At 41.9% G+C, this 14,848-nt stretch overlaps 1 protein-coding gene across 2 annotated transcripts in view; it reads left to right on the forward strand.

Annotated features, from left to right (window-relative positions):
• XYLT1 (xylosyltransferase 1) overlaps nt 1-14,848 on the forward strand; it is a 177,803-nt gene that overhangs the window by 105,744 nt on the left and 57,211 nt on the right. For both annotated transcript variants that reach the window (XM_041401812.1, XM_041401813.1), the window contains exons 3-4: nt 9,111-9,283; nt 9,917-10,119. In XM_041401812.1, the coding sequence (XP_041257746.1) occupies nt 9,111-9,283; nt 9,917-10,119 (376 nt within the window). The remainder of the gene's footprint in view (nt 1-9,110; nt 9,284-9,916; nt 10,120-14,848) is intronic.

Raw genomic sequence — 14,848 nt, forward strand, 5'->3', positions numbered from 1 at the left:
GTGTCCCAGTTGGGATGTAGTCCATCTGCAGCAAGAGGGCTGGCAGCCTCTGGAGTGTAATTCAGGCCACCTAAATCAGTAGTTGATTGTTCAGAAAATGCAAACTGTGAATGAGGTTTTATAAATATTTCAGTCTGGGTTTGTGTCATCAGTTTTCTTGGGAGTGGTGGGATGACTTCTCTTGTATGACAAATTCCTGTTCTCATCAGTTTGGGGCTGTTGATGGGAGCATCCTTAGCAACAACCAGTGGTGGATAAGATAACTAAACCACATAATTAATTTCAATTCTTTCACTTCTTGCCTTCTGTAACCTTTCCCCTCCTAATGAGCACCAGTCAGCTCTTGGAGCACACGAGCTGAATGAAGTGTCTCCTCCTGCAGTGAGCTTTCTGTCAGAGGAGGGTGGCTCCACACAGTGAGAAAACTCTCACGCCTTATGTGTCAGCCAAAAAAGACAGGACTGCTGTTTTTCCTTTTATCTTGGGTGTATTGTCATGGAACTGGGGCACTCAGGAGCTGCTCTTGATTGCACTGATGAGCTGGTTGGGGTCCACAAGTTTTGACTCTGAGCTGGGAATGGGCTGTGGGCTTGTCCTGAGAGCGAAGCTTGAAAAGCTCTTTGAGTTTCTTCTTAAGGCTGTGCCCCACAGGTGCCTGTAAATAGTGGTCTTTCTACTTTTTTGTGATTTCCAAGCACAGAACCTCTCAAGTGTCAAGTCACAGAGTCAAAGAATGGTTTGGGTTGGAAGGAACCTTAAAGATCATCCTGCCGTGTGCAGGATGCCTTGCACTAGACCAGATTGCTCAAGGCCTTGAACACTTCCAGGGTTGGGGCATCCACAGCCTGCCTGGGCAAACTCGTTCCAGTATGTCACCACCCTCATGGTAAAGAATTTCCTCCTAGTATCTAACCCAAATTTCCCTTCTTTCAGTTTATACTCATTGCTCCTTGTCCTGTCACTACAGTTCCTGACAAAGGGTCCCTCTCCTTGCAGGCCCCCCTCAGACACTGGAAGGTTCCTATGAGGTCTCCACAGAACCTTCTCTTCTCCAGGCTGAGCAGCCCCAACTCTCTCAGCCTGTCTCCACAGGGAATGTGTTCCAGTCCTCTTATCCATGGCCTCCTGGACTGTTCCAACAGCTCCATGTCCTTACCTTGGGGGCACCAGCACTGGCTGCTCTCTGCTGGTGGGGTGACAAGAGCAGAGCAGAGGGCAGGATCCTCCCTTGACCTGCTGGCCACGCTGCTCTGGATGCAGCCCAGGGCTTGGTTGGGCTTGGACTGTGAAGTCAAGCTAAGGTGTAAGGTGCAAGAGGAATCAATTGTCTTTAGAAGGAATATTTGTGTCTGTTCTTGGATCTGCTTTACGTTAGGTCTCTGAAGTCCAGTAATGTCATTGAATGTAGTAAAAATAGCCTGATGCTCATTTAAAAGGCATTTTGTATTCACCCTAATAACACTGATCATGATGTGCTAATTGGATGTTAATTGATATGATAAACACTATTATTACAAGATTCATTCTAATTCAACATTAATTAATTTACTGTTGCTTTTGAGTGTTATTTATTCATGGCAGTCAGTAGGAATAGGGAGAAAATGCTTGACTAACACACTCCAGCAAAACTACAAATAATTGAGATTTGTCTCCCAGGAATGCTACCATTTTCATAATTAGAATAGTCAGAAAAGCAAGCTTGTTGCAGAGATGATTGGCCTGCCTAGATAAGTATTGTAGTAAATTAAGTTTAGTGTGTATTGCAAGTGCAGTATAGTGGAATCTGATAATTAGTTGGTCATTTGCAAATCATAAAAATGGTTTCAGTAATGACTTGATACTGACTGCAAGATAGAACAAATTTTTTTTGTTTGAAATATGGTAGGCTGTTCCAAACCAAATGCTGCCTGCTTTTGCTAGAAATTTAGTGAATATGACTGTGCTGCTGCTGCACACATACACATACACGGACCCTGAAGGTTGATTTTGAACAGTTCTGTGTTATCCCAACTGCTTTTGCAGGTTTGTGATACAAAAAATTTCTGTCCTTGTTCTCAAGACTTTTATATTTCTTCATTTACAAGGAATTCTGCAAATCATGTGAAAAAAGACACATTCACCAAATTTTCTGGTGTAGGGTGTTTTCTGGGTTTTTGTAATGGATGATGTCTGCCCCAATGGGTTCTTGAGTGAGTTTTGGAAGTGCTGCATGCAGCACAAACGTTACATAGCTGTAACACGAGGATGACAAAGCTGGGGTGGAAGTGGTTTCTTTTAAATTCCCAAACTGAGAAATGTCTTTGGGGTTTTTTTCCCCTTAGAATAAAATAGAAAAAAGTCATCTTCTTATGATCCAGCTGTGAATATGAAACAGTTCTGCATGTATCCTCTATCTTTCTACCTTTTCTTCTTTCATGCCTTTTATTTTTCTGTTCATGGACAGCAGAACTGAACCTAGATCTGTAATTACAGTGAGTTTCCCTTTTTATATAAATTTTTCAGGGTTGCAGAGCTGCTTATCAGCTCACAAGCTCACTGTAGAGAAACTTCCAGTGATCTCATGGAGGGAATTTCCATCTGTGAGGCAGTGACTCTTCTCCTCTGACTGCCCTAAGTTTATGCTGTCACCCTCTGAAATGATTAAAGAAGACTCAAAATGCCCACATCAGCAGCTCCTTTGTTCCAAGCCAGGGCTTCTTCTCAGCATGGAAAGAACATTACTGAAATCTGTCTCTTTAATGTTAAATGCAGTAGCCACTGAGTGCTTCTAAATTATGTCTCACTGCTTCCCTCCTGCCTTGCATTGATTTGTTGTTTGTGAGTTACTTGATCATATGAAGTTACAGAGGATCATAAATTGTTCCTGTAATTTTTGATAGAGTCTGAGACTGAAAGGTTGTAGAACAGGGTTGTTGAGATTAAATATTACTGCAAAAAAATTGAATATCCACTCCTCAATAGCAGCGTGATTTCTGAATATTTTTCCTAAGTGCTCAATGCTAGCTCAGAGATAAAAAGTACAGGTAACAGCAGTTTTAAGGAAATCTACAGAACATAACTAGCAACAGTTTGTAAATTATAACCATCTCTCTCTAATCCTCATGCCTGGGGACAGTTGTGCAAGAGATCATCTCAACTGATTTCACCTCTCCTCCTTTGCTAAGTTAAAACCCACAAGGAAAAGCCACACCTATGACCAGTCATGATAATTTTCTTCTTTGGGAGCTTGGTTTGCTTTGCTAGAGCCCCTCACTGGCCTGGGCAGTGGATGTGCTGGGCTCAATGGGCACACAAGGTGCTCATTCCACTTTATGGTAGAGATTTTATTTACCAGAGGAGTTTTCTGCACAGTGAGCAGACCAGAGGCCAGTGGGCATTTTACATATACATAATTGTAATAATTTTTTATATATATATATGTAATCAGTGCTCACCTGCAATCTTTTCTTTCACTGAAGATTTCCACAAGGACCACCATGGAAACAAGTGAATAATTTCTTAGACTGGAAGTGAAAATTGGCATCCCAAAGTTGGGACCAATGTTGCTAAAGGAAGTTTTCTAGGTTCTGGCATTCTCCTCTTGAGCCTGATGGCACGAGATGCACTTGCTGTGATGGACCACTGAGGCTTGGCTCCAGCAGGAGTTCTGGCTCAGCCCAGGGCAATGCTGCTGTTATCAAACCCTCAGACAAAGACTTCTCATCAGCTCCTGGCTCACTGGTAAATTGCTAAGTGACTTTTTTGGTGGTTTTTATATAACCCTCCAACTACTTCTGTTACTAGGTCTGATACAAAATTTTTGTGTCCTAAATGAAAACATTGTATTTATTTATTTCTTTTTGGTCTTACCACCATTTGAACAAGGCAAACCTGTTTGTGCTCTAATCAAAACGGAAAACATTTTTAGATGAAAGCCAAGCCTGGAAATTTTCAACCTGCTGTGTTGTTGAGTTGTGAGCAATTGAAGAGGAGTTTATAGTGGAAATCTGAGTTCAGCAACTACCACTCATTCTGCCGTTGCAGAAATGCTGCCACTGAAGGGAACGGAGCTGCTCCTAGGAGTTCAAGTAGGGACTACAGAGCTCTGCCTCTTTGGAGTGATTATGGCTCATACTCCTGCTATAATGACAGGGCTCCTTGCATTTATGGATGTAAGAGCAGCAAATACTCTGCTGAGCTACACAGCAATAACTCTACTAATGTCCTCTGTCCATTGATTCATGGACCAAGGCACAGGGTACACACAGAGCTGTGCTCAGATGGAGTCAGCAGCATCCAGGTATCTCTGTGCAGAGGAAATCTGTTGGACAGCCAGGACAATACCAAACTGAGAACAGAAGGATGGATTGATTTACAAAACATAAGATGGCTCACAAAATAGATTGAAAGATTGCTTTGTGCTGCTGGGGAAGTGTGATCCCATTAATTAACAGTAGAGGTAAGAGATCAGCAGGCTGGCTCTGAGTTATATTGGAGGATGATTGAGCATAATGTGGCATCACAACAAATGTGAAAATGATTGCACTGTCTTCATTATTCTGGTATTCAGTAATGCTGCAACAGTTGAAGATTAAGCTCTTAATTATGAGTATTGATTTCTCTGGGCATAGAAAATACAAGCTAAAATTGCACTAGAGCTGAGATTCTCCTGCTATCTTCAGAAACAGGTACAGGTTTTCCTGCTAACACATTGATGTCAGGCCTGTCAGGCTTTGAGCAGGAAACAAAAGGGAAGGTTTTACTTTTCTCAGTAAGTTTGTGAAAGACATCTGGTGACAGAGCAAAATGCTGTGGCTTTGTTTTCAGTGGAGGCAGCCCAGTAAATGCTCTTTGATACAGGGGCTGGAAGATGAGCTTGGGTGTGCACTTCCCCTTCTGCTGAGGTTTCTCTGGAGCAAGGCAATGTGAGAAGTTTCTCTACTATCCTCTGTTCCCATTGTGTAATGAAACAGCAAACTTTGGGAAACCTTAAGGCAAGTCCTGCTTCAAGGCCAGGGCTGTTTTGCCTGTGCCAAGTGGCCATAAAGAGGATGTTCCTTTCACTCTCCCCACTGACTCATATGTGCAAAGCAATTGTGAGGGTAGAGCTGTGCTCCCAATATGGAACTGTAACAATCATATTCTTCATGGGTTTCATCTTACTTTGTACTAACATTGTGGGGGGTTTATTATGGTTTATAGAGCACTGATGGTTTTTGTTTTACTTACTTTACTTGACATTATGGGCTTTTTATTAAGGTTTGCAAAACACTGGTCTGCATAAATTATCATAGAAAAAAAGCAATTATGGTTTTTGTTTTACTTTCTATTGACATTATGGGCTTTTTATTAAGGTTTGCAAAACACTGGTCTGCGTAAATTATCACAGAAAAAGGTAATTCCCTAAACATGTAGGAAACTTCATTCAACTGGCAATATCCACACTCTGAGAAGCTTTCTAGGTGAGGTAGAGTGCACCTCCAGTCCCACTGAGACTGCCCCAAGTGACCTGTGCAGGAGGAGATAGGAATTCTCTTGTGTTGGCTTGACTCATTTTTCTTGAAAGGCAGATGGTGGAATGTTGAGAGGTGACAAGTGTAGTGAAGGCTGGGAATAGGGAGTGCTGCAGAGGAAAAAGCTGTCCATGGATTCATGTAGCTGCTGGGGGAGAAGAAGGTGATCTTGGCAGCTGCTTTTTGCAGGACTGAAGTGACTGAGGGTGGAGCTGGAATCAGCACCGAGGTTGAGCTTTAGTGCATGAGGAGAATGCAGTGTAGTGATGTACTGAAGTAGCTGTCAAATCCAAGTGCTTCCTTGAAATCCTTTTAGATTTTTATCACTGGTGAATGGTAGGATGTTAAGTGAAGTCATCTGATGCATTTTCTGTGTATCCTGTACAACAGCCTGAAGAGGATGAGCTCCTACCTGAGGCAGCTCATTAATATGTAGGCACTGACATGATGAGCTAGGCTTTGGTCTGCATGACTATAGAAATGAAGTGGCTGGAGCTATTCAGGTCTTGGCATTGCTCATACAGATCTGAAGTCCTACTGTATTTTTTAGTAAGCAGATCCTCAACTGAATGTTTCCTGCCAATTTCATCTTCTTCACAAACCAGGCTGGTTCTTTATTGGTGAAGTAGTCTGCAAAATAGAGGGTGCTAAGCAGCCATGAGTTAAACCAGGGAAGTGACAGTATAGAGCAAAGTAGCAGATAGTCTGACAGATGGAAAAAATGTATCATTCTTCCTTTGTGAAACTCCAGGCAGCCACAAATAGGATTATTTTAAAAAGCCATAATAGCATGCAGGTGGTAAATGCAAGTATAAAAATCCTAAACCTAAAAGAAAAGGGAGGAAACTAGCATATGAGGGAAAAAAAAAAAAAAAGGTTAGAGAGAAAACAGAAGAGAACAAAATAAGTCACTGCAGGAATTCATTAGAGAAAACTGATGCAGTGAGGTGGCATTTCAGGTGAAAATTTGAGAGGATTTTGTTCTCAGTAATTGCTAGATAAATGATAGTGTGGGTATTGACAGCAAGTTAGATTAAAATAAAAGGCCCACAATATGACTATTTTAAATTCCCCTCACCTTCTGAATATCATTGCAGAAAATCACTGATTTTGAAAGAGAGGTATCCAAAAATGTAATGAAAACCACTAAAATATTTGAGTTCATTGATGGTACATCATCAGCTTGAAATGAAAACAGTTTAAAAGAAAAATGGCTTGTTTTTGCAATTGCAATTGCCCTTCATTCCCCTGTCAGTTCTCTTTGCAAGCACATTTTCTTTCTCTCACAGTCCCTTTTTGTCCCTGTCACTCTGCAGAAACCCTGAGCATGTGCATGGCAAAGCTCATCAGCTGCACAGGAGAAAACAGTAGAACTGGGCGTAGGCTAATGGTCATAATAAACAAACTGCAAATTATAGAATAAATTAAATTTAAGCTTTCTTTCTAATGTTCTAATATTCCTCTGAGTCCTAGTGAACCATTGGTGGAGGTTTTTTTAAAGAAATACCATTTAAATTGTGTCCTGTGTAAAGTTAAGAATTACTTACGGAGCTCGAAATTTCCTAATATCTGATCTGAATATAACAGGGGGCAATAAAGTTCCATTAATTTGTGAGCAGCACTACTGCAAAGAGATGTTCCTTGAGGGGCTGTGGACAGGGAGGGCGTGCTCCATGGGGCTGTTGGGATCTGCGTGTGCTCCTGGATAGTGGCACCACTGCCTTTGAGCCCTTGACACAGTCAGCAAAGAGTTCCAGGCACAGGGGACACCTCTGACATGTACAGCATTCCTGGGAAACACAGACTCTGGCTTAGAGAAGTGTGTTAGTGGAGTTCTGCTGAGGAGAAGCTTGAAGGGAGAGTTGTGGGAGATGTTGAAACCATTCCCTTCTGGGATGTGCTGCTCCCATTGCAGCAGGACCTCTAACTTGTGGCTGTCTAAAAGGAGTGTTTCAGTTACCCAAGGGCATTTCAGTACAATCAAGGGCATCAAATTGTTTGATCACCTAAACAGTGCTCTGCAAACATTCAGTTGGTCTGTTTTTCCCAAGTTTATACTACTGCCTTGAACAAGGAGGAGATGCCCAAGAAGGATTAGGCAAAGGTCTTTTTTCTGTGTCCAGCCTTTATTTTGTAATTATTACATTTGGAAAAAAAAGAAAGCTTTTGGTATTGTTTACTTTTTCCAACATATGTTTCCAGTTTCAAAAACCTGGGGAAAAGTGTCTTTCCTTCTCTCTTAATCTCACTTCACTCTTGGCAAATCTCTCCTTTCATGTTCCTTATATCAAATCAAACAGACATGAGCATGTGTTTTTAATAACTTAGGAGATGTTTTGGAAGGTGCAGTGGGCTTTGTAGCTGCACTCAGGCTGTCTGATAACTGAGCCCAGGAACAGCCTCAAATTTGTCCTACAACCTGCAGCAAATGTCTCCACTGTCTGCAGAAGGAGCCTTGAGGTGGTGGGGGATGAGGAGGTGGGAGGAGAAAGGGACATCACAAAAGGCACTAAGTGCAGAAACTGGTAACAGCTCAGATCTTAGAAATTTAATATTGTACCTCTGGCAGGGGGGACACACATCAAGTATCTTTTAAGACAACACTATTCCTTTCATTTAAAAAATAATGTAGTTAAAATCTGCAAGTGGAAAATTTGGGCAGGAGGAAGATTTTCAGCTTGGAGGGACTTTCCTGCTTTGTCTGCTAGTATTCAAAATTTCAGGTTCTTTCTAAATTATTTTTGTTGAGAAAGGTCCTTACAAGGTCAGAGCACTGAAGAATGGTGTTGTTTCGTTGAAGAATGAATGTCGTGTTTTGGATATAATTATGTTTTTCTTACATTGTGTTCTGGTTTTTGAATTGCAGAGTGGGTACACAAACCAAAACCAAAGCACTTAAAATTTCTTATTAGAAATGTCCCTCCAGCTCTTCAGTTTATCAGCACTGAACCTCACACTGTGGTGTTTGCTTTAGAAAAGGAAGACCAGAAATTACTCTGTTAAAATAGAAATGAACAGGTATTTTCAGTTGTACTGGAAGAGCCCCACTCCTCCATGAAAAAGTGAAGACTTGCAGGTTGCATTTAAATGTTCCAGGGCACATTTGCTGTTACCAATAAATGCTACCTGTCAATAATCCTCAGCAGCTGTTCAGTAGCAGAGTTCCACCAGCTTCTCAGTAGAGCTGTGCTGATCATGGGAACAAGCAGCTTTGCTAAACAGGGGCTTTCCTTCTGGGGGAACATCAGCTTTATCAGTGTTTGAGTACTTTGGACACTAGTCACAAACTTGGAGATGATTCCTTTGAAGGTTCAGATGTCTGTACTCAGGTGGAGCTTGATACAACTCATAAACATCTGGGTACTTGTCCGTGCTTGTGCAGCCTTGTTCAGGATGAGGCCCATGGGCATGGGCTGCTGCCCAAGGGGTGGTGGCCCCGTGTGGGGACAAAGGAGAGGGGTACAAATGGGATGGGACACAGGCTGGCACCCCTCGGGAGTTCTCACCCTGCCCTACAAAGGGCCTTTGAAGAAGGAGCCGAGGTGGAATGTGTACTGCTCTCTGCACCCCTGCCCTGTGGATACACTCAGAGATGTCCTGTGTTTTGTTTTTGAACAGGAAAAGCCAACAACAATGTTCAGTGGGATGAGGACTCCGTAGAATACATGCCAGCCAACCCAGTCAGGATCGCATTTGTCTTGGTTGTTCATGGCAGAGCTTCCCGGCAGCTCCAGCGCATGTTTAAGGCTATTTACCATAAAGACCATTTTTATTACATTCATGTTGACAAGGTAATATATCACTGGTTATAAATTGCCTGTCTCACCATCTGTCAGTCTACCCATCCTTGTCATCTTCTTCATCTTCCCTTTACCTCTGCTGCATAAAGTGCATGTCACTTTTTGTCTTCCCATCTGTTACATGTTTGGAGCCTCTTTTTTTTTCCCCTTAATTTTCTTTCTTGTTATCTTATTTATGTAACAGCCTTCATTTCTCCTTCTCTGTCGATGAGTATCTCCCCTTGTCTGTCTGTTGTACATTTAGTTAGCAGTAACTGATAAGTTGATGCAGAGTGAGGTGGTGGCCCACTGGATGGAGAGCTGACCTGAGGTGCCTTGGGCAAGTGACACACTGTGAAAGGGAGGTGGTGGCAGTCACCTCCTTTACAAAAATCCTTTGGGCTCTATGATGACAAAGGTGAATAAAGCTAATCACACTCCTTAGTGATTACTGTAGTTGTAAGAAAAAATATTAACCAGGGTTCTCTGCACCTTTAGCAAAAGAAGGTTGTGTGCCACAGTAAGTGAGGGCAAAGCAATGGCAGCACTCAGTGAGTCAAGAAGTAGGGTAGGCCCTTAGTGAATACAGGGAGAGACAATTTTGGACAGAATAACTTGAATGTATTACTCTTTTCTCCTGTAAAGCGATCCAATTACTTGCACCGGCAAGTGCTGCAGTTTGCCAGCCAGTACCCAAACGTGAGAGTCACCTCCTGGAGAATGGCCACTATCTGGGGAGGAGCAAGTCTTCTGACCACCTACCTGCAGACCATGAAGGACTTAATGGAGATGAGTGACTGGCCCTGGGACTTCTTCATTAACCTCAGTGCTGCCGACTACCCAATCAGGTACAGTGAGTATTTTAAGAATGTACATGTTTTGTTCCTAAAGGAGGCATGGAGATAAGCAATGATGTGTCTGTGCTGTGCTGCAAGAAGCAGAGGAGCAGTTTCTTTTGTTTTACAGCAGAAAACTCCTGTTGGTGAGCTGGTGTCTGACAGCCACAATTTAGCCAAGTATTCAACCAGCTGCCTGTACCCTGTGTGTCTTCCATTTGCCTGGGGGGGAACTTCACTGAGAGGCTGCTCCAGTTAGTCATTATTTCCAACAAAAGGGTACCTGCAAGAGAGGATGACAAAAGTAGCCAGAAGTGCTGGAGCTCAGCAAATGAAACCCAGGCATGGAGAGATTCCTCCCTCCCAGGGCTCTGATTAACAGTGTGATTTGATGTCTCAGCAAGGGTTGAAGGTATGAATATAGATTCAGGTACTCCTCTCCCTTATTCTAGTACTTTTTCTGTGGAGGATAATGGCTGTAGAAGTGACAAATAAGTTACTAGGAGTCAGTTATATCTTCAGCACCGACCGTTGCCTGAATATCCTCATTCAGATGGCATCAGGCTAAGAATTTCACACACCATCACAGGATAAGTCTTGTGATTTTAAATGAAATTATATTCTTTCTGGATTTACATCACCCAGGCCTCAGAGCGGCATTCAGTAAGTTTGCTATATTGTGCAAAAGTAAATCATCTGTTAAAAAACCCAACCCAAACAAAAAATCCCAAAAAAAACCCCAACAGCAACAACAACAACAACAACAAAGTCACCCAAAAAAACCCCAAGTGTCTTGAAACTGTTTTTAGGTTTAGGTTGTAAGAGTTATTAAAAAGAAGGAAACACAAAATTCTTGTGGCTTCTGTTTCCCTCTATGCTGAAATGAACCAATGAAAGGGGAAGTGACTTTCTTGGGCAATTTTCTCATGAGGGATGATACAACATGGTTTTAATACTCCTGGAAAAGAAATATGCTTCCACTGGTGAGGTTTCTCCAAGATCTCTCTCAAAGCTTGAATCCCTTCCTGAAGGTGCTCCTTGGACAGAAATCACCACTGAAGTGAACAATAGCAAAACCCCCAGAGCCTATGCCTTAGGAAGGATTTTGTGAGGACTGACAAAAGGCTTTATTGCTGATGCCCATTTCTAAGCACTCTTAGTGAAATGCAACACATTTTGGGGAGCAAGATTAGAGCACAAGAGTTACTGGGACTGCCTTGATATTACAACATGGGGACTTGAATTAAGAAATCATACTATCTAAACACTTTTGATGTGCAACAGGAAGAGAACTAACAGTTTTGACATACGAACCTTGCTCATAAGGGAGAGTATGTAGTTTCCTGTATATGTCTTGAGTTTTGGAAAAGTGAACTTGTTATTCCTGATTATTCATTTTCCTGGTGAGGAATACTGTATTGATTCTAAACAGTGGACTAATGCAGGACCATAAAGGAATAAGCAGGTGATGGCATTGTAAATTAAACAGGATAAATGGTAGGATTTGCTGAAGATCTGCTATGGTCGTACACTAGTGCCAGCAGGGGTGTCCATTTATCCTGTTGAGCCCACCCTAAGCACCATGTAATGCTGAGGCCATGACCTGGGGCAGTCTGAACTGTTCCTAGCTCCCTGTGGAGCAAATCAAACCACAGGGCCAGATGGGGTCAGTGGCTTGCAGACATGGCCACCAACAACCACTGGCTTTGTGGGGCAGACTGCAGTTGGTCCAGTGTTAACGGAGTCTGTGTGATGGTGCCATGCTGTCTCACAGTCATTCCACCTCTGCTGGAGAAATGCCAGGCACTGTTTCTTCGAGGGGGAGCTCTGGAAGGTCGTGCTTGCCCCTCGCAGCCGCTCTCAGAGCTCTGTGGTGGCCTCTTGGTGGCTCTCGGTGGCTCTCGGCACCCAGGCAGGCTCTGAAGTGCTCACTTCCCTTCCTGCCAAAGCACTCTGTTACCCGAACTGAAGGGAACATGCTTCCTCTTCATCCCATGATGCACTTCAACAAAAAATAACAAACCTTTTTAGTGCTTCAACTTCACTGACAGTGACTTACAAGTAACGTTAAGTATTTCTTTTTATATGGAAAATTACAGCTATAAACCGTGAAAGTCTTGTCTCATCAAATATATATATATGAGTCCATTTAATTTTCATGGTGGAGGTGCTATAAATTATTATTATTTATAACCTTTAGGAACGCATTACCTCCCTGCATAACCCAGAGAGAACTGATTGTTTTTCCAGGAAATACTAAATAGGGTGTTTGGGGGATTATTTTTTTCTTTCAGACCCCATGCCATGATTTGTCAGATAATGGGCTAGGGGCACTTTATACTTCTCTCTGGTTAGCCATACTGCAGTGGGTTTTGCTAGGTTTCCCTGCATAAGAACATATGAATTTTGTGGATTAATAGTTTTTATCCAGAGCTGCTTCATATTAAGCTTTTGCTTCCCATCTGCCATTCCATCTGTAATACTGAAACCTTTACTACTTCTCTTCTGATAATAAAAGCTAATCCAGCCTTCTAAGTCAAAAAAGCCATACTCAATATGTGGGGTTAATACAATATGATGAAGCCTAAATCTGTCCAGGGAGCAGTCTGGTCTGCTCACAGACTACAGCAGAATTGCCAGGAGCCTTTCATCCTTCAGAAGAGATGTCCAAAAGCAGATGTTCAGCATCATAAAATATAAAGGCATGGGGGAAAAATATTAGAACTATTCATTTTGTGAGGGAAACAATTAAAAATGTGTACAATAAAACATATGTATGGCAGGAAAATCCAAATACCCTTATTATTCCTCCTCATGCCTGAATGTTTTGTTTGTGGAGTCCAGCACTAGCACAGAGGAGATTCTAACCCATGTGCTTCTCCTTCTTACTGAGTACAAACCACTGGCAAACAGTCTGGACATAAAGGTGCTTCCTTTAACACAACAAAAGTGTTTCCCTTTAATCAAGAGGCAATATGTTATTTGTTGGCCTAAGTGAAAAGATGTGGTGCATTATCCAACATTGAATGCGTTCAGCTCTGTCAAAGATTCTCAGCAGGAAAAGGAGGGGTGAAATGGCCAAAAACAAACCTCCACAAGCAACTCAGAGATGGGAGGTTGTGTGACTGTCCCACCTTTTGCTCTGGGCTTGTGAATAATTATAAACAGATTTGCGGGGTTCTCAAGAAATCATCTCTCACAGTCATTGCATTCACAAAGAAATAAAAGAAAACAGCACCTCCTTCCTTTTCCTTAACTTTGTTTTTCATTTTAGTGGTATTTTTTCATAATTAAAAGTCTTTTCTTTTGACAGCCTCTTTCAAAACCTTATGGGAAAGCTATTGATGTCTTCAACCTCTTACTTTACATGACTATCTATTTGCATTATTTATTGTCTCTGACAAACAGCATAAAGTAGTCAACCTTATGTTCAGGGACTGAAATTTCACTCCCAACAAGGTGAACTATGGTAGAGCATCTATTCATGCTGAATGTTTAATGTGCATTGCAGGAGTCCTTGGATAATGTGGCAGGTGAAGTGTTGCACCACTTAAATTAAGAAGCTTAATGAGATCATTTAACAGTGAATATCGTGTCAGTGCTTACCTGGCCACAGAGCTTGTATAAAGAATAAATATAATGAAACATTTGAACTATTTATAATTCACAGTAAACCACTGAGCCTCAATCACCAAAGGGATCACCAAATCTAATTGCCAGCTAATGCTTGGTCTTTAATAAAGGTCAAGCAAAATTATTAGCAGAAGCTTGGGCAGTGCTTCAGAATAGTAAGAAAATAAAGTGTCTTATTGATGGAGTCAGGAGTGCAGATACAACTAAATTTTCCATTATGGCCAATCAGGTATAACAAAAAAGAACTTGAATAAAACCCAGTGAAACTATTTGTGTTTTGCTGCTTGGCATTATTTTAGGATGAAGCTGTACAGCCCTACTTCCCATAAAAGCCTGTGTTGGGAAGCCTCAGTTAAATGAGACATGTTCAGTAGAAGTTGGGGTCTGGCACTTGAATGGAAGGTGTATCATAATAAAAACAGCACCTGAGGTACTACACAATGCAGGGAGTAAGTGGGATGATCTGACTGGCCCTGGTTCTTTAAACAGGTGCCAATATGGAGATTTTCTTTGCCAACCAGAATAACACACAGAAATTAAAAAAACTGAGCTAGCAAATAACTATTGACTGACCTGCAGTTGCTTCATTGTATTGCCCTCTGTTGGACAAGGTAACACTGGTTGATAAAAAACCAAAGTGATGACTTCTAAATGAGGTCCCTGGGCCTGAGAATATTTGCCAAGAGTGAAAAGATATGAGTGCAGGGAAGAGGTCTTCAGGTTTTCTTCTTGTGGTAGGTGAAAATAATTACAATCAACAGATTTTAAGAAGAAGTTCAACCTTTGGGAGAAATGCTTTAGCACTTTTTCAAGTTATTTTTCAGGTGCTAGAACTACCTAAGAGATCATGTCCTTGTTTCTGCCACTGGCTCAGTTTCATCCCTTGCAAAGCATGGGTGACTACCATTCTGTAGAAACTACATCAGGGATGATTTCTGTTCTGTCAAATTCACCAGGACCTGCCCCAGAACCAAATGACACAAGCAGGTGTGTCATTTGGAGCAGGTGACAGGGAGAAGAAAAGAGAACACAGTTTGCCAAGAGTTGGGTACACCAGACTGGAGCTACCCAGCTGCTCTTGCAGAACATCTCAGCTTTTGCAATGTGC

This window comes from Onychostruthus taczanowskii, unplaced genomic scaffold (genome assembly GCF_017590055.1).
Source record: "Onychostruthus taczanowskii isolate IOZ18803 unplaced genomic scaffold, ASM1759005v1 scaffold19, whole genome shotgun sequence".
NCBI lineage: Eukaryota > Metazoa > Chordata > Aves > Passeriformes > Passeridae > Onychostruthus > Onychostruthus taczanowskii.